Source organism: Crocuta crocuta, unplaced genomic scaffold, assembly GCF_008692635.1.
Source record: "Crocuta crocuta isolate KB4526 unplaced genomic scaffold, BGI_CrCroc_1.0 scaffold396, whole genome shotgun sequence".
NCBI lineage: Eukaryota > Metazoa > Chordata > Mammalia > Carnivora > Hyaenidae > Crocuta > Crocuta crocuta.
Window position 1 is genome coordinate 2,778,107 of NW_027533259.1, and position 19,780 is coordinate 2,797,886.

The 19,780-nt window shown below is 39.4% G+C and overlaps 1 protein-coding gene across 2 annotated transcripts in view; it reads left to right on the plus strand.

Moving 5' to 3' along the window:
* RELN (reelin) overlaps positions 1-19,228 on the plus strand; it is a 527,959-nt gene extending 508,731 nt beyond the window's left edge. Inside the window, exons 58-65 of one of the 2 annotated variants that reach the window (XM_077746923.1) lie at positions 361-434; positions 1,980-2,141; positions 2,862-3,019; positions 5,422-5,641; positions 7,915-8,112; positions 8,768-8,866; positions 13,435-13,440; positions 18,741-19,228. In XM_077746923.1, the coding sequence (XP_077603049.1) occupies positions 361-434; positions 1,980-2,141; positions 2,862-3,019; positions 5,422-5,641; positions 7,915-8,112; positions 8,768-8,866; positions 13,435-13,440; positions 18,741-18,837 (1,014 nt within the window). In that variant the 3' untranslated portion in view covers positions 18,838-19,228. The remainder of the gene's footprint in view (positions 1-360; positions 435-1,979; positions 2,142-2,861; positions 3,020-5,421; positions 5,642-7,914; positions 8,113-8,767; positions 8,867-13,434; positions 13,441-18,740) is intronic. The other variant, XM_077746922.1, reaches the window with a different exon arrangement.
* The last annotated feature ends 552 nt before the right edge of the window (positions 19,229-19,780 follow it).

Sequence of the window (19,780 nt, forward strand, 5' to 3'; positions counted from 1 at the left end):
CTGGAGCCTGTTTCAGTCTGTGACTCCCTCTCTCTCTGACCCTCCCCTGCTCACGCTGTCTCTCTCTCTCTCTCCTAGAAATAAATAAAATATTTAAAAAAATAATAATAATAAAATAAATGAATAAAAGAAGGAAATAGTACTTTTTTAAACCTTAATTCTCATCTTCACACAGAGTTGCATGTTTTTAACAGAACCCAAATAAATGTATTGTTGGTATTCAGTCAGGCTGCTCCATAAAAGCTTCTCTGAGTATTTGTTGAGTATTTATTAGAGTTACAATTTAGAGAGAGGGAGTTTCTAATTAATGATAGGTGTTTAATCTTCTTTGTACATATTTGTTGTTTATGTTCATTTTAGATTGTGGTGGGTTGTGAAGCTACTTCTTGTGGTGATCTTCATTCTGTGATGTTGGAGTACACTAAGGATGCAAGGTTTGTGAAATACTTTTTTACATTCCTCCAAACTTGAATGCAACTTCAAATGGTTGTCTTTTTTAAAGCAACTACCTACAGAAGAGCAATTGAAAGTATAGTTCACAGGGGCGCCTGAGTGGCTCAGTCTGTTAAGCATCCAACATTGGCTCAGGTCATGGTCTCGTGACTCCTGGGTTCAAAGCCTGCACTATTAGCACAGAGCCTGCTTCTGAGCCTCTGTCTCCCTCTCTCTGCTCCTCCCCTACTTGGGCTCTTTCTCTCTATGTCTCTCACTCTCAAAAGATAAACACTTTTTAAAAAGGAAGAAATAATTACATTCCAAAAAAGTATAGCTTATGTTTATTTCCCATATGTTAATTTTATTTATATAAAATGTACATATAGGTCTTATTTTCAAATTTTTCCTTCCAACCAAGAAGAAACATTTTTCATACTATGTTGGCTGCAAGCCAATAAATGTTTTTTATTTTAAAATGAGTAAGATATGTTTGTCCTCAAGTAGAATTCTCTTTTATTCATGTTTCTCATTTTCAACCAATCTTAATGAGAATTTGAATCAATAAAAGATCTAAGTATGCTTCAGCCAGAATCATGGGTCCTAAAGCACAGTGAAAGTCTGACACTGTGCAATTACCCTATTAGGATATTGATAACCCTCTCTCACACCACCACCCTTAACCGACTGAGCCACCCAGGTGCCCCTACTCACACCACCACTCTTGAAAATAAATTATGTGGGGTTAAGTTTGAGTAGACAGAGAATTTTGTCAGTAAACTCCAGGTATATTTCCGGTAATATACCAGAAGCCGCTAGAATGCAGCACTATGCATGCTATTATTTTATTCTATTATCTATGAATATATTCTTGTGCTTGTAAAGAATTAGAATATATCTTATATGAAATTATTTTCAATTTTTCTTTTCATTGTCTACATAAATATATACAAGAGGTACAAAACTTACATAAAAAATGTGTCAATTTAGGGGCACTTGGGTGGCTCAGTCAGTTAAGTGTCCGATTCTTGATTTCTGCTTAGGTCATGATCTCACAGTTGGTGGGTTCAGGCCCCGTGTTGGGTTCTGTGCTGACAGTGTGGGGGCAGCTTAGGAGTCTCTGTCTCCATCTGTCTCTCTGCCCCTCCCCCACTCGTGCACACATTCTCTCTCTCATTCTCTCTCTCTCTCAAAATAAATAAATAAACTTTGGAGCGCCTGGGTGGCTCAGTCGGTTGAGCATCCAACTTCAGCTCAGGTCATGGTCTCGCCGTTCACGAGTTTGAGCCCCGCGTCAGGCCCTGTGCTGACAGCTCAGAGCCTGGAGCCTGTTTCAGATTCTGTGTCTCCCTCTCTCTCTGACCCTCCCCTGCTCATTCTGCCTCTCAGAAATAAATTTTTTTAAACATTTTTAAAAGACAAAATAAATCAATAAACTTAAAAAAAAAACCTTCAATTTAACACAGCCCCAAAGTGTTACATTGACATTAGACAGGTCATACATTTCTCTTCAGAGTTGTCTAACGCAGCCTCTGTGGTTTCAGCAGGTCTGATTCCTGGCAGCTCGTGCAGACCCAGTGCCTTCCTTCCTCTTCCAACAGCATCGGCTGCTCCCCCTTCCAGTTCCATGAAGCCACCATCTACAATGCTGTCAATAGCTCAAGCTGGAAGAGAGTCACCATTCAGTTGCCTGACCACGTCTCCTCCAGGTAAGTTGCATCCTAAGGTAAACTTTGTGGAATTATCTGGCAGTGTCTGTAGAGCTCATGCAGTGACCTGAAAGCAACTGAGGCCAGAGATCTCATTACAGCTCTAGTAACCCCTCCCTCCTTTCACCAACCCATGTCCCAAAATGGCACGTGCACGCCCCAAGAAGAAATAGGAAGACATAGGATCTTTTTTCATAAATGGAATAGATCTCAATTTTTTTTTTATGAAATACCACAGCACATTCCAAACTCAGTCACAGGCCCCAAACCACAGATGCTCAAAGACGTGAAGTTGGCCCCATATCTGCACCAGTTTTCTGTCATTCCCAGAGGCTACACTGCTCATTCCCATATACAGATACTCTCTGGGGTATGGGTTACACAGAGCCACAGGATAAACATAACAGAGTGCCATCTTCCTAGACTCAAAGATCTGGAATACGGTATACCTCTCCAGGAAAAAGGGACACAAATTTGTTAGGCAATAGAATAGGAAATTCACATAACACTCTCGGGGAAGGTACAAGCTTCCAGATTGGCACTTTGGGGTATATTCCAGAGTCCGAGGGTTACAAGTTCACTCACCTCTACTTGGGTGTTTCAAGGAGAAGTCAGGAGAAGAAATCCTTCTCTCAGAAATAGTCCCAGGGCTGGAGGCTGACCACCGCTAGGAGGAATAACAGCCAACTGAATCCCTTCTGCTCTCTGTGGGACTTTCAGTGCAACACAGTTCCGCTGGATCCAGAAGGGGGAAGAAACTGAGAAGCAAAGCTGGGCGATCGACCACGTGTACATCGGAGAGGCTTGCCCCAAGCTCTGCAGTGGGCACGGGTACTGCACCACCGGCGCCGTCTGCATCTGTGACGAAAGCTTCCAAGGTCTGCATCCCAGGCCATCGTTTTTAACATGGGAGATCATAAGGTTCTCCTCATCTCAACATGTACACAGGGGTCACTAGGAAATAGATGAAAACGCCAGCCTGAGAGATTTTGGATAGGTGACACAATCTTTGATCACAGATTTACTGATCTTTGGAATGAAGTATCAAGGATAACCTTCTGCTATGTTCCCTGAAATATTCTTTTACAAAAACATTTTGTATTTTGGGGAGGCAGAGAGAGAGAGAGACAGAATCTAAAGCAGGCCCCAGGCTCTGAGCTGTCAGCACAGAGCCTGACACGGATCTCAAACTCACAAACCACAAGATCATGACCTGAGCTGAAGTCGGATGCTTAAACGACTGAGCCACCTAGACACCCCTCCTTGAAGTATTTTTTTCTTATGGTCTCTTTGAGAGAGAGAAAGAGACAGAGTGGAAGTGAGGGAAGGGCAGAGAAAGAGGGAGACTCAAAATCCAATGCAGGATCCAGGCTCCCAGCTGTCAGTACAGAACCTGACTTGGGACTCCAACTCACAGACCATGAGATCATGACTTGAGCTGAAGTCAGACACTTAACCAACTGAGCCACCCAGGCGCCCCGCTTGCTGAAGTATTTTTTAAGTGCAGAATTCTATAGCACCTCACATTCCCCATCCTCCATAGAATTCCCAGCCCCAACCACTACCCCCAACACTTTATTTCCACTTTTGAGCCTCTCTCCTTCCTGGCCTCCAGCTCATCCCTGGATACTTCACCAGTATTCCTTCTTTCTCAAGGCTCTCCAACAGCAGCTGCCACAGTTCTTCCAAGATATAGCTGAAGAGTCAAGATATTCCCTTTTACAGGTCACTCTATCACACACACACACACACACACACACACACACACACACAAACCCGTGACTCAAAAAAATACACTCTTACTGCTTGAGCTTCTAGAAACTGAGTTTACATTTTGGGACAGAGAATCTACTGTCCCAAATCTCCTGCTCTAACATCGCAGGAAATTGCCTTCATGGCCTGATAGAAGGCATACAGCCTGCTTTCCTTTGATGCCATGTTTCCAACAGGTTTCTACTGTTACAGAGTTTACATAATTGCCATTATATCCTCAGACCCTAATGCTTGGCATATAGCAACACTCAATAAATCTTTTTTGAGTGAATTTTTACATTGCCTGCTTACTATTTACACAATGTCCACCAATTTATTCAGCAAAATTATTTAATGCTTACAAGATCCCCACAAGTTAGCTATGTTTATATCATTATTCCCAACTTACAGGTAAAGAAGCTGAGACTCAGAGAACTTAAGTGACTTGCCTAAGGTGACACAGCTATCCAGTATCAGAAAGAAGACCATCTTAGGTTGTTCTTTCCAATCTCATAACTGAGAGATTTATCCAACGAGGAGCAAAATTATATATCTTCCCCAAGGGTACAATGTAAAAATCCACAGATCTGACTTCTGAAGTTGAATATATTTAGATTTCTTGGTTGATGCTATTTCCTTGCCTCCAGATGAAATGAGTATGATTTATGTAGACTGCTGCTCTTCTCTCATGTTAGAAATTACCTGGCGGCCCTCTTTTCCTCTATTCTTATTACTGCTGAGACCAGCTGGGCCTGCCCACCGTACTAGCTGGAGAATTTGAATGTTAGGCAAATGAACAAATCACATGTCTCACCAGGAGTCCTCGATGTCTGGAATTTGCCTGCTCCCCTGATCCAACAGAGCTATGACCTTTTAATTTGGAACTATTGCAGGTGTTTAGGAAAGCTGTGCTGTTCAAATCAAAGACAAATGCAAGCACATGCACATTTGCTAATGTACTGTTTTAAATGCTGGTATCTCAGCTCGGTGGTCTCAGACTTCTAGTCTATTCACTATTGATTTATTTATCTCATCTTGTTATTGTAAATCTTATATGTGCTAAGTCCTGTGTTAGGTGCTAGAATCCAGCAATGAATAAAATGCAGTCTCTGCTTTCAAGAGTCAAGTATAGATCTGGAAGAAGAACAAGAATATGACTTGTCCTATTTCCTGCTCCGGGGTTATGCTAGGGAGAAAGAAATTAGGTTGGCCTCTCATGCCAGGGTGAGAACTCCTTACAAGACCCTTGGTAAGCACGCAGGCATGGCCAGATGCTGTTGGTATTTAAACAGTAGATCTACATAAACAATAAGTACATAAACACCTACATAATTTACTAAACATTGACTCGAAGGTAATGGGGGTTTTTTTTGAAGAACACAAGCCAATAATTGCTAAAATAAAAGAGAAACATTTATTTCGGGGAGGCTATATCTGCTTAGAATTTTGTCATTCTTAACTTGAATACTTGATCTTTAATGATTCTGCTCTTCATAGCTAATGTTTGCAATTATTCCCTTCCCTCTAGGCGACGACTGCTCTGTCTTCAGTCATGATCTTCCCAGTTATATTAAAGATAATTTCGAGTCAGCGAGAGTCACTGAGGCAAACTGGGAGACCATTCAAGGCGGAGGGATAGGAAGTGGTTGTGGGCAGCTGGCACCCTACGCACATGGGGACTCCCTGTATTTTAATGGCTGTCAGATAAGGCAAGCTGCCACCAAGCCTCTGGACCTCACTCGAGCAAGGTAACAAAACTCCTGTGTTGTACTTCAGACAGAATTGGTCGCAAGGCTGGTCACTTTCCACTGCCTATTAGATAGAATCATGAACTTCACAGCATGGGTGTCACAAAGTGGTGGAAACCAAAATGTCATTTGAATTTGGGATGAGGAAGCATTATATGTTTCTATGACTCAGAATTCTGCTTTGCTTAAGTTTATTGCAGAATTACCTTGTCTTTCTTTGCATGCACAGGCACAAGCCAGGAAAAATGGCCAAATATTAAAAAAATGATAAGGCAGTGCCTGGGTGGCTCAGTTGGTTAAGCGTCCGACTTCAGCTCAGGTCATGATCTCGCAGTTCACGAGTTTGAGCCCCGTATCGGGCTCTGTGCTGATGGCTCAGAGCCTGGAGCCTGCTTATGATCCCGTGTCTCCCTCTCTCTCTGCCCTCCCTGCTCACACTCTGTCTCTCTCAAAAATAAATAAACATTAAAAAAAATTGAGAAGTATATGAAATCAACATGTTATATACCTTAAACCTACAAAACGTTTGACGTCAGTTATATCTCAATAAAGTTGAAAAAAAAGATTTACAAATGCTAAATTGGCTGAAGACAATCTACATAGATAAATTAATGTTGACTATTAACAAGTATGTAAATACAAATGTGTGTGTGAAGTAGATTTGTAGTCAGGCAAACACATAACTTACTTAGCATATATAAGTTACAATAAACAGAAGTGGAGGCTCAATGGATGGATTATGGGAACATTAAACATTCACATGCTTGGGATGCCTGGGTGGCTCAGTTGGTTGAACATCTGACTTTGGCTCAGGTCATGATCTCATGGTTTGTGAGTTCAAGCCCCACATCAGGCTCTGTGCTGACAGCTCAGAGCCTGGAGCCTGTTTCAGATTCTTTGTCTTCCTCTCTCTCTGACCCTACCCCACTCCTGCTCTGTTTCTCTCTGTCTCAATAATAAACATTAAAAATAATAATAATAAATAAAAAGGCTTTAAAAAAAAGCATTCACATGCTCAGGGAGCTGCTTATTAATGCAAAATAGCATGCTCAGAGACTGTGCAAATCGACCAGGAAAGTGACAGAGAAAAAGAGACCCCAGGAAAGTTGGATTTCCTTCCTCCCCTCCCCCAGCCTCCCCAGCTGTGCCACTTCAGCCGGTGTAAACATGGCTTTTTGTCTGTGTAATTAAAAAAAAAGAAGATTCCAAGGCTTTATGAAGATTGCAAAGTATTGGACCAGTGTATTTACAGAATGCTGGAAAGTAGTCAGTAGCAACAAGTGTATTTGAGAACTAGATGTTTAGTTATTAACCAAATGTAGATGTTTACTTAAGCCTTTTCACTTTGGAAAATATTAGTAATGTATTTTCAGAGGCAGAAAGGCAAGTTTAAGGTCTTTCACTATGATAAACAATGAGACTATAATTAAGTCCTGCACGGTAATCATGGAGATGCCAAAATTTTGTTCACCTATCCCGTTCTTTCCTACCAAAAAGATGTACTTAATCTGGGGACAGTGTGATATTTCCTTGACCCCATAAACAGCTAAACCTAGCTGCTTAGTCAGCAATCGCACACCATGTTGTTCAAGCGAGTTTAATATATGCATTTCTAAGTTTTGAGTCCACTGCTTTATTTCACCAGCTCCCCTAAGTGCCGACTACTCTATTAATCGCCAGGACTCTTATTAGGATAGATTTCCTTTGTATCTAAAAACTGTATCTTCTAAGGACAAGGATGCCTGTGAAGAAAAGCAGAAGGATACTTGAAACAGGACAGCAGACAGGGTCCAGAGCCATGGACCATGTCTAACTCAGTTTTCCCTCTGCTCTGATCTCCAGATATCCCGTCCTAAAATAGACATGGTGATTTATCTTTGTGCAGATGCTATTCAGCTTGAAGCTATTTGTTGTGTTTTTATTCCTTGTCCTTTCTGTGTCCTCAGGCCTATATGGCCCATATTACCTTTCAGAGAAGAGAAGATATTTCAGGTGAAATGCTCTAAGAAGATGAGAGGAGCACAGAGTTTTGAAAGTCAAAACTGTTTTCTCTGTATAGAGCATCAGCCTTCTGAAATTACTTCCCATATGTGTGATGTAGAAGATAATATTAATAAATTGTATTATTAATATGATTCATAAGACTAGATGCTTCTCTTTCTTATTCTGTGACCTCAGAAATTATGGACTTTAGAATCAAGAAAGGTAAAAAATAAAATTAGAAAGTATAACTCTTTCAATACCGCCTGACACTCGTTTCCCTGTGTTTTCAGCAAAATCATGTTTGTTTTGCAAATTGGGAGCATGTCACAGACAGACAGCTGTAACAGCGACCTGAGTGGCCCCCACGCTGTGGACAAGGCCGTGCTGCTGCAGTACAGTGTCAACAATGGGGTCACTTGGCATGTCATTGCGCAGCACCAGCCCAAGGACTTCACACAGGCGCAGAGAGTGTCTTACAATGTCCCCCTGTAAGTGGCCTGAACGGAAAGGCACGGTCTCCTGCATGATCCCTGAGAATCACAGGATCTGAGCTAAAAGTTTGGTGAAGTTACTGGAACAACCACACAGAAGTAGGTGGTGGCAGAGCTGAGACTAACCCAGACCACCTGAAGTTGTGTTGCCGTTTTCTGTTAGGCAAGGAAGCAGGTGCAACAGGGAATAGAGAATAACAACTAAATGCAAAGGCCCTTTTTGCATATTTCCCTTTCTCTAACCAGTATTTCTAGTCCTTTAGAAAGAAACATTATTAATTTTCTGCTTACACTCATTTGAAAATTTTCCAAGGGCAGGCAACTATGTCACTTTTGCTTAGCATTGTACCCCCAGCCTCTGGCACAGTGCCTGTCACACAGAAGCCATGTCACTTTTGTTGGCCAAAAACAGTGCTCTTCCAGGTGCCAGCAGGGCAAGGGGAAGCAGAGAGGGAGATGTCAAGTATCACAAGTCCTTGAGGAGCCAGTAAAATACCGCTGCTTCCACAAATCCTAGGACCTAAGCTAATCTGAATTCCACACCCTAAGTTTTGTAAATTTAGACTAGCCTGTTCTAGTTGAAGTCTGCAAATCACATACCAGGAAAGTTTGGTTTTCTAGCGTTTAACCTCTCTGTCCTTCCATGACCCAGGGAGGCCCGGATGAAAGGAGTTTTATTACGCTGGTGGCAACCACGCCACAATGGAACAGGTCATGATCAATGGGCTTTGGACCATGTGGAGGTCGTCCTGTGAGTATCTGATGCGTAACATCCCATGTCCCTTGCAGGAAGGTTTGAAATTCCTTTGATGTGGCATGCTCCTTAATTCAGTAACAACTGCTCCTGATGAGAAGCCCCCACAAGACTTTGGCCTACAGTCTTTGGCAACTGCAATCTGCAGCTTAAGTCAGCCTGAAATAGCAAAGTCCCAAATGTGATTCAATGTACCGTAGAAAACTTCAATAAGCAAAAGATTTACGTGTGCATTTGACAACATTCATTAAATCGGATGAAACGAAAGCCTTGGGGTAAATGGGGAACAGTGTTTCTGCCACATCCGGGTTGCCTTATAAAATGGCATGACGTCCCACAGAAGAGAAGGGGTCTGTACTGGTCGAGGTGCAAAGTATTTCTAGCTAAAGCGCCCAATTACAAACACCTGTCCAAGCCACAGATGCCCGAGGCAGCCTTCCATTTAATGATGTGGTTGCTATTAGAGCAAGGAGCTTATGGTTTCAGATTCCTCCTGACCAATCCCAGCCCCTAGCAAGCTGAGGATGTCCCCCGTGGTTTCTCCCATAGAATAAAGTTGGCACGCTCTCCCCTTAGCCGGGTTGACTGTTCCACAGAGAGATGACTTGCTTTTTCTCTAACGATCTAGTTCCTGTAGAACTGGAAAGCTTATGTCTCGACGTGTTCGGACTGATGGCTCCAAGTGGTTGGCAAGGAGAGGCGAATCTTCTCGGTAGATAGGTTCAAATGTTCATTCTGTTTACCAGATCAACAATGAAATCAGTCCTTTGGCTGATTTCAGTCATTTTGAAAGCAAACTTAAATGATTGATTGGTAGGAAAACTACCAGATTTGTTTTCTTTCAATCATAGCCATGAGCTGAATTTTTCAGTCTTGACTTAGCCCTCGTCTTAGTTTTCACCGAGGCACCTGCTTGCATGGCATCCATATCAACCCCCAAATCCAAGAGCAACCCAGTCCCTACACAAGCCCCCACTGTGCGCTCTGCTGCTTTGGACAACTTGCTGGGCTCTGCCTCCACAAGACAAAGTTGAAGTTTAAAATCCACAGTCCATATTCATTTGGATCTATATATGAGGCTGATGTTTTACTTAGATATTGATTTCCTCAGATGACAGTATTCCAGGAGAATAGAACAAAACCTGGGCTCTAAAATGAATACATACATATGGTGACCAGAGACAGACGTCCAAATAGATTAAGAACCAATCCTAGATAGAGCCTTTCTGCCCTAAATACTCTCCTTCCGGAGCAGCGCTTCTCAATCTGATTGAACATCAGAATCGCTCAGGAGCTTTTGGAAGAAGCATCCCTCCAGATGATTTGATTGAAATTGATCTGCAGTGGGACCTGAGCATCAGTCATTTGAAAAAGTACCCGGAGTGATTCTAATAAACTGGTTGAGAATCCAATTTAGTCAATAAACACTTTGTATCTTTCAAGTCTCTTGCCAAGACAGTTTACATTAATGGGGCTTCCTGTGCCTGGCAAAGCGTTATCAACTCCTAAGGAAACTTCAAAACTGGACTGTCCTCTAAAGAAGACAGCTAATACTGTCCTGGCATAGACAGGACAGTCCTTAAGATGTCATGTGTGTGAGTAGATTAATTAGAGATTTCTTCTCCCGCCACCCCACCAAGCAATTTCAGTTTTCAGTTTTGGATTTCCAAGGCAGATCATCACCATAATACCCTCCCTTGAACAAAATTAAAGAGCAAGTGGGGTCAGCTGTGCAAATATACTCCAGCATAGGAAACAGCCCCTTTGCAACTTTGAAGCAAACTCTATTCTTCCTTCCCTGTTGACCTGCTGCCTCTGAGTCTCTGAAAGCATCAGCAGGAAGCCTCACCACATAGCTTCCAAGGGACCCTCTTAAATACCTGGTGTCAGTGTTAATTTTTATAAGCGGCCACCAGCATCACACTGTTACCACAAGAATGAAGTTCAGATTATAGGAAATCTATCATACCAATCATTTTTCTGGAGAAAGAATCTGTTTGTAAAGACTTTGCTTTTATTCCATCTCCAGAAATGTAGTCCTCTGAAGAATTTGTCACTTACCAGGCAGCTGTCTGCTCTCACTCTGCATTATTCTTGCATACTTTCCAGGCACCAAAATATTTTGAAGGAGAAAAGAACATTGCCACACATGCACAGTGTTGCATGATTTGGATTTCATTTGGTGTCTTCTTTCAGTGACTGATTTAAAAATTATAATTCACACATATCATATAATTTTATTTTTTTATATTATACAGACAATTTTAAAAGCAAATGCTAGCTCTTTAATGACCTGACATTTCAAAATTTTGTTAAAATTAAAGGAGTTACTTTGTTTTTCTTTCTTTTTTGTTGGAGAGATAAACAGAAATTATATTTTCAGAACCTTTTTTTTTTTATATTTTGCTCTTGTCTTAGGATTTAACATTCCTATACCACTGTCCCCTTTCATAGCACTTCTTTTCAGAAGAGTCAAAAGTTTTAAGGCATTCACTAATATGCCCTTGATAGCTCTACAAAATAATCACTTTAAGTCAGTCATTTGATTAGCTTAAAATAAAAAAGAAAGTTCCAGAGAATTCAGAAAAATAAGACACGATAATTTTCCGAAGGGTCTTTCAAACAAATGAAGGACAAAGAAGCTAGCCAAGATTCGTTTCATGATTCACAAATATTACTAATTATAATTTTGCTACAGCAGGTATATACTTAGAAATAGAGAGGTAGAATACTCCCATAAATTCCTATTAATTTGAAATATCCTCAAATTCACTATACTTTTTTATATTAATAATATAAACTAGCATTGCTAACTCCTCAAGTGTGAAAGGGAGAGGAGACTGGGGTGTAAATGTAAAGGGATACAGGCCCTACCTAACTGATGACTCCAAATATGGCTGCTAATATGTTTTTGCAACTAATGGTTGGAAAACCATTACATTTTTAGAACGTATTTTTTTTTCTGAGTGAAGACTGGCCTTAATCTAGCTTTATTACCATAGTTTTGCTTTTGTGCATGTGCACTAAGGACACATGCTAAAAATCCCTAGAAAGAAAAATTCCAGTCATGCATGGTATCTTGAAAATAACCTCAGTACTGCCCGTATTAACTAAGAAGACACATAAATGAGTTTGATGAGAACAAATTCAGCACTTTGGATAAGACTTCAAGGTTTAGGAATGCATCCTAAATTGACAACATACATAACAAATGTTTAATTTAATGGTTTAATTCTAAAATACTCCATATGGAAGGATTTGCGTTTCATAAATATGGATGTACAGAATGACAAGCCCCACATCATTAAGAGTAAAAGCACCATTTAGCACTTAACAAGCAAAGTCACTTAAGCTTTATGCTTGTTTGAGAGTGAAATATTTCCATTCTGGTGATGTTTTTCAATAAAACCTGCCCATGAACAGCGCTTCATGACAATTGGCTATTCTAGCATAAAACAGATGTACTGAATTGAGAGATTACTTTTTTCCAGCCTCACTAGCTTACCAAAAGGCCTTATTCTGTAAAGTCTGAACGATATAGCAGAACAGTCACTGACAATCATGTCAGTAACCTAACGTCTCTGAATTCACTTGCTAGTAGAGAACGTTCATTTTGCAGTAAATGTTTGTGAACACACTTGGGCAGACCCCTCACAAGATCCATGCTGGTGGGGTTCTTCTTAGGATAAAAGAGAATTCTGGGTTGTAATCGTTTTTGGTGGGCACCCATCCTTCTATCCTAAGAATCTCCCTCACCCAACTCTGCATTTCATTCACACATCACATTTTTTTTGTGTACGTGTCTAAGTCACAACCTGTCATGTGTATAATGAAGTGGGCCAATTTTTGCATGTGTACCTTGAAAGTAAATGGCTCAGTAAAGAGCCTTTGTGAATTGATTTACTAAAAAGTGAGTTATTACCACATTTACTGGGAATGAAAACCAATAGGTTGCTAACTATGGTCTTAAACACATTTATCAGATTTTAATAATATGAGTACCATCATGACCATCCCCTCATGCTATTCATTATCAAAACACTATCACTTTTTTGGCACAAATGATTTATGGAGATGAGCAGAGTACATTTGTTGCAAAGCATATTCATCCTTTACTAATTTGACTGCATTATCTGATGTAGAGGACTTCTGTAATTTTTTAAGCCCATTCCTTAATATATTCAGGAATAAGTATTTTCTAAAATGTATATAACTGAAAAAAACAGATGATAAATTAAGGATAGTCATTAACTACTACTTTCCTATTTATACTTTATACACACCATTTATGCCAAATGTAGTACTAAGCTACATGTACCTTGACATATGGTTATGAGCAAATATTGCATGTTGCATTACATTAAAAAGTTAAATATATGTATATATCAGGTGTAGGAGAATAAGAAATAACTTGTTTAATTTTTATTTTCAAAAGAGATGAAAAATCCTATATTGCATCTAAACCTGATCAGACTTTTATGACTAATCACAGTGCTGCATGCATTGAAAGGCATTTTTTAACTTGTGTTATATTTCATTATTTGCTGTCATTGGTTTTCCACTAGAGTAAGGTAAGTTCTCTACTAATTCTGGGTAAATATTGCCTAATAGCCTCATCAGTGTTACCTAGGTTAACAGAAGTGTTGTTGAAGACCTTTGCAGTTAAAAAAAGATCTGTGATAACTAAGTTATGTATGATATTGTGATGTGCTAGGATATTTGAAACCTAGATCATGTAAAGTAAGAGTTCGGCAAAATTGTGGTAATTCTTTAATGTACAGGCAACATTGAGCACAACAATAGAGTGCTAATCAGCACTGCTTTGTTGGGTAACAAATTTGACTCTGTGCCTGGGACTGTATTAGGTGCTTTTGAAATGCTCACAGTTTAGGGGCGCCTGGGTGGCTTAGTCGGTTAAGCGTCCGACTTTCGCTTAGGTCATGATCTCGCGGTTCGTGGGTTCGAGCCCCGCGTCGGGCTCTGTGCTGACTGCCAGCTCGGAGCCTGGAGCCTGTTTCAGTCTGTGACTCCCTCTCTCTCTGACCCTCCCCTGCTCAAGCTGTCTCTCTCTCTCCTAGAAATAAATAAAACATTAAAAAAAAAAAAAAGAAATGCTCACAGTTTATAAACTTATTGTGAGGGGGAATTAAAACTAGAGATCAGTGCCAAAGACCTGATAAAATGTAATGTCTTTCAAAAGATCTATTGTGCTGGAGATGCATGCAGGTACCTTGACTTTTTAATTCTACTTTAAATTAATAAGTGAATCGGCAGGGGTGCCTGGGTGGCTCAGTCAGTTGACTCTTGATTTGAGCTCAGATCATGATCTCATGGTTCATGAGTGTGAGCCCCATGTCAGGCTCCACACTAGCGGAGCAAGGCTTGCTTGGGATTCTCCCTCTCCCCCTCTCTCTCTGCCCCTCCCCTGCTCGCTCGCTCTCTCTCTCTCTCTCCCCCCTCTCTCAAAATAAATTAATAAACTTTAAAAAATATTTCAAAAAAATAAGTGAATTGGCAGTAGGTAGTGGACCTATTCATAATATTTGTGAGTTCTAGATCCTATTCTTAGGTAAGATTTGCCTTCTTTAGTATGTAGTTACATTTGTCCTCCAATGGAGATATTTTAAAACTTAGGAAAGAGGTTAAAATGGTTATATCATTTTTTAATCATCTGCGTATTGTGCTAGAGGTTTTCACTTAATCCTTACAACTCCCTGCGGTACACATTACTAGATATTCCTCTCCTTCCTTCTTAGCAGAGAAAATAAATATGAAATCTTCAACATTTGTGAGATATCTGAGCCTACACTTATTTATATGTAGCCTTCCTGAAAATGCATGGCCTTGAAAATAAAATGTCCAGCATCTTCTATGCAGGGGAGTTTCATTGACTAGTTTGAACAGCAGCTTCTCATCTTATACTCACCAATATTTCTCTAAAAGATGTGACAGTCCACTGGATTCTTACTTCTGCATTCATACAAGGTGTTAATTATTGTATCATATGTTTTGATAATAAATCAATTACTGATCAGTAAAAAAGCCTACATTTCTAGGAGCTCAAACTACTTCTACCAAGGCTCTACCTTCTCCATTTCTATTAGAAAATCCATTAAAATTCAATTGCATTTTTCATAATAATTAAAGACCTAACATAGTGGCTCCAGGGAAGAGTAATGGTTCCAAATAGCAAAGAGTCTTTCTTGAAAGTTCTTGCAGGATCCATATTTCCTATGCAGAAACAGAGACGTGTCTTACATTTCCATCAAAGTCTCTAAACTCACTTAGCGATAGTGGAAATTTAAGTTAGCATTTCCAAGATGCCACTGATGTTCACTTTCCCTTCTTTCAATGACCTACAAAGGATAATTTACAAATGGACCAAATTCTATGCACAGCCAAAGCAAATCAGTATGTCAAGTAGCCTAGTTGATATGCCTTAAGATGAATATTACCTGCATTCATTGAACTTAAATTTTTTAAAAATTACTTTCTCCTGTAATTGCAGTGGAAAAATAAATCTTTAAAATTCCATCACACCAATAATTATTTTGGTAATAAGGTTATCTATAACTATATATCTACATGTATCAGAAACAAAAATAGGGGGTGCCTGGGTGGCCTTGGTCAGTCAAGCATCGACTCTTGATTTCACCTCAGGTCATGATCTCAGGTTGGTGAGGTCAAGCCCCACATCAGGCTCTGCACCGACAGCATGGAGCCTGCTTGGGATTCTCTCTCTCCCTTTCTTTCTCTGTCCCTTCCCCACTCTATCTCTCTATCCCTACCCTGTTATATAGAAAAGTTGCTTTAAAGCCATTAAACATTCACATCAACTTTTGTTAAAAATTAAATGTTCCTTTGTTCCCATAGATTGAGGGTCACTTTCATGTCAATCTAGGTTGCATTGAGATAACTCGAGTGTTCTCAATAAAGATCTTGAGTGTTCTGAGTTTTTCTTTTCCTATGTAAAATATCTTAACTATTTTAAATTCTGTTTGAGTACCTTATATCTTGAAAAGTGTTTACAAAAGAATAATTTTCATTGCTTTAACTTTACAATTATTCTTTATAGTTAAAGAGTAATGATTTACAACAGGAACCCAATCAGTAAGTCACCAAAAGTTCAACAAACATGTCTTGACCACTCAGGGGTGAGGCAGGAGGCTCAGGGCTGTGGTTTGGGGGTGGGAGGGATGAGGGACAGGCCACGACACCAACAGAACACAGTTAATCTCCATTCTAAGCAGAAACTGAGCAAGATGAGGGTTCAAAGTAGAGGGGAAATCCCTTCAGTGAGCAATCAATAAGTGTGATACTTGGGGGGGGAAATGTAGAAATTTAAGAAGGGATGTAGGGTATTGGTCAGTGCGGCAGATGGAAGAGGTTCAGGGTGGGTTTGAATAGAGCAGTCTGTAAGGAAATGTAGTGGAAGAAAGGACTTAAAAAACAGAATACAATTAAGCATGCAGAGGACTTGAAGTATCAGGCTAGGTTGGCTTAATTGTGGCTCTTGTAGACAAGAGGATTGTAAATGGCTTGTTAACAAGGTAGAGTCAGCATTTGAAGGAAAGTTTACTGACCCTGGTGTGCAAAATCCACTGTATGTATGTGGAAAGATATGCGCACACACACACATACCACTGAGTGTTCAATGATACCTTCTCAGGATCTCAAGGTTTCTTTTCAGTGGTGTTTTTTCCATAAAGGGAGAGAGAGAGAGAAGATTAGTTTAGGGGGCCACCATGACAGCCCAGGAAAAAAGCCACAAGATGACCTGCCGTGTGGGGAGGAAGATGACTAGTGTCGGTCCTGGGATTTTGTGCCTAAAGAGGCAACAGGATTTTTTTCTCCTGACACTTGATTAGTTCAAGACATTAACTCATTGTCCTTTTTTGTAACTGGACTTAACATTGGCAGCAATTAGTACTTACAGCAGATAAAATTAAACTTAATAATATTTAATTATTATAAAACTATTATAAAACATAATAATATGTAATAATAAGCTCACTTCATCCTTCTGTCACATCAAGGGAGAAAGGAAAAGTGGTAAAGTTACTAAAGATAAACCTCATTTTTTGTGTGTTTTTCTCTACAGTGGCTTCAGATGTATTCTGCCTTCCATTCTGCAGTGTCTAGCAGTTTGATAATATAGAAACCCAGAGTAGAAAGTTATTAGTATGTCAATACAAGATGTATATATCAATGTGATGTCTATCTGTTTATCAGGTTTTCAGCACAGGTGTTACTGCTTTTTGATTAAATATATCTGATGACATTGCCTTTATGTATTTTCCTTTGAGACATTTTATTATAAATTTTCTAATGATCAAACAACTATAAAATTGTCATTTTAAAGGTTTCTGTATGTTACAAATGTTAGTATAATATACTTAATTACAATATCTAGTGTAATATACTAGGTTAAAAAGTATCGTTTTAGACCCTGCCTGGTATACTGATCATTAATAACCCGGAACATGTCACTCAGTGCAAAATTACCCCTTCCATTCTCTTTACCCTAACTCAAGTTCACATCATGTTGATCTTCATAGTAGAATCATATCACAAAACATTATCCCACTCCAAATACACTTTATGTTTCCCTGAAATTAAGGAGGAGAAAACTTGGTGTCCAGACAATTTTTAAGAGATTCAGTAAATTTGAAAAATATCAATAGGCTCACATTTAAAAACCACACTTTGGGAGCGCCTGGGTAGCTCAGTCAGTTAAGCATCGGACTTCAGCTCAGATCATCATCTCATGGTTGGTGGATTCAAGCCCCGCGTTGGACTCTGTGCTGACAGCTCTGAGCCTGGAGCCTGCTTCTGATTCTGTGTCTCCCTCTCCCTGCCCCTCCTCTGCTCGCACTCTGTCTCTCTCTCAAAAATAAATATTTAAAAATACCTTTTTAATCCACATTTTGATGCCACGTATAGATATGTTGTCACTCAGGTCAGTATTTGAAAGAGGTATGATTCTTTTCAGTGATGTTATAGATAACAATCCTTTTTAAAGCATATTTTCCATACCAAAACTTCTAACCACTGTCTGTACTAATATTGCACAATTTCCTATCGACTCTTAAAATCCACCTTCAGTACTTTCAGCAGCTTCACATATAGTGTGTATGTATGAATATGTATACATGGAGGAAATACATAACCCATACACAATTATACATTTAATTGCACCTTCTTCATATTTTATGATCTTTTTTCCAGTCAAGTGTCTTTCTTTTCCATAAGACCGTGTTTATAGAGCCCAGATGCTTTTTGTTTGCAGAATGCCGTGAAATCCAACTTCCTGAGAAAAACATACTCTCTTTTGTCCCTGAGTCTAATCAAATAGTAAAGTCAAGCTGATTCGGCTAGCAACTTTGTTTTTCCTTTGTTTGCTTTTGCTTTTTAAGCTGTATATGAGAATGTTCACTAAAGGAATCGAATTCTGTTTCCTACTTGTTAAAGATGTGTTTAAATAAGGTAACGGGTACAGCACACACTTCCTCTCAGATGAAATCCACCCAAGTAGACAGTTTCAGAAAAAAGCCCAAAAATAAAGTTCAAAAGCCAGAATACTTTCATTCCACTTTCACTGTCAATCAGGAGAATTTGCCATATTTTCTGGTTTGGAGCTCACTAGTGAACATGAAGGGATTTCTTCAAGGCCAAAGACAGTGAATACAGGCATCAACCTTTAGTTTATTCTGTCTTGAGGGAGTAATGTCAGCATGACCTACTAACCATGAACATTTTCAAATAAATATCAGGCTAATGTACAACATAGACTCGATTGTGCTTTCAGTGATGGGACTTACATGCTCTTTCTCCTTTCCCTCCCTGCCTCTATCCTCTCTGATGTTAACAGCACTCGCAAACAAAATTACATGATGAATTTTTCACGACAACATGGGCTCAGGCACTTCTACAACAGAAGACGAAGGTCACTTAGACGATACCCATGAAGAATCAAAAAGTTTATTTTCCTTCCAACATGTGACGTGTTGCTTCCCATTCTTTTAAAATCTCGCACTGCATCTGATATCAGGAAAATTCTGTGAAGGACTTGGTGATAAACGGAAAGCCCTTCTCAAGACCGAGTGTACACCACTTCCCCACACTGTGAACTAATGACAAGTGACTTATTTTCTCATAAGTAAATGTCTTCATGTTGCTGTGTCCGTGAAAATTGTGATCTGTTGTAATATCAGTTACAGTGGCAGTATTGAAAATAAGAAATAGTTTAACAGAAAAAAAAAGTTTAAGCACAAAATTTTAAGATATTTTATGTTTAAAATGGCATTTAGTACAGAATTTAACATTCTTAGTCACAGAGCTATTTAAGTGGACTGTATTTCAGCTATGTATCATGTTTTATATGATTAAATTATCATTGTTCTTTTATGTATTATCTTCTACAGTATAACACATTGACACTGTATTTACTTGTTATGTTGCAATATTTTGCTGCTGAATTTCAGGCTACTTATATTCTGCAGAAAATTCATTGAAATGCCTACTCAAGAAGATAGTTGTAAAGATATTGTATCTCCTTTCATATACTCCTTAAAATGTATGTTGGTTTAGCGTTGTTTTGTGGATAAGAAAAATGCTTGACCTTGAAATATTTTCTACTTAAAAATTGTGGATGAAAACCCTATCTCCCACAAAGTTCCCAGCTCCTTGTCTAAAGATTTTTTTAAAGTGTTCTCTGGCTGATTTACTAACAGTAACTGCCATTTTGTGTCTGTGGTAACAAGAGTGATTTGTAAAACGGTGGATGTTTTCATTGTGTTCTCTTCGTGGATTGTTTTTCCTGCGGGTCATTCTCATACCTTCTGATGAAGTTGTACGACACCAGCAACACTGTAATGGCCCTGTAGCCCTGAACTCTCTATTAACCTAACT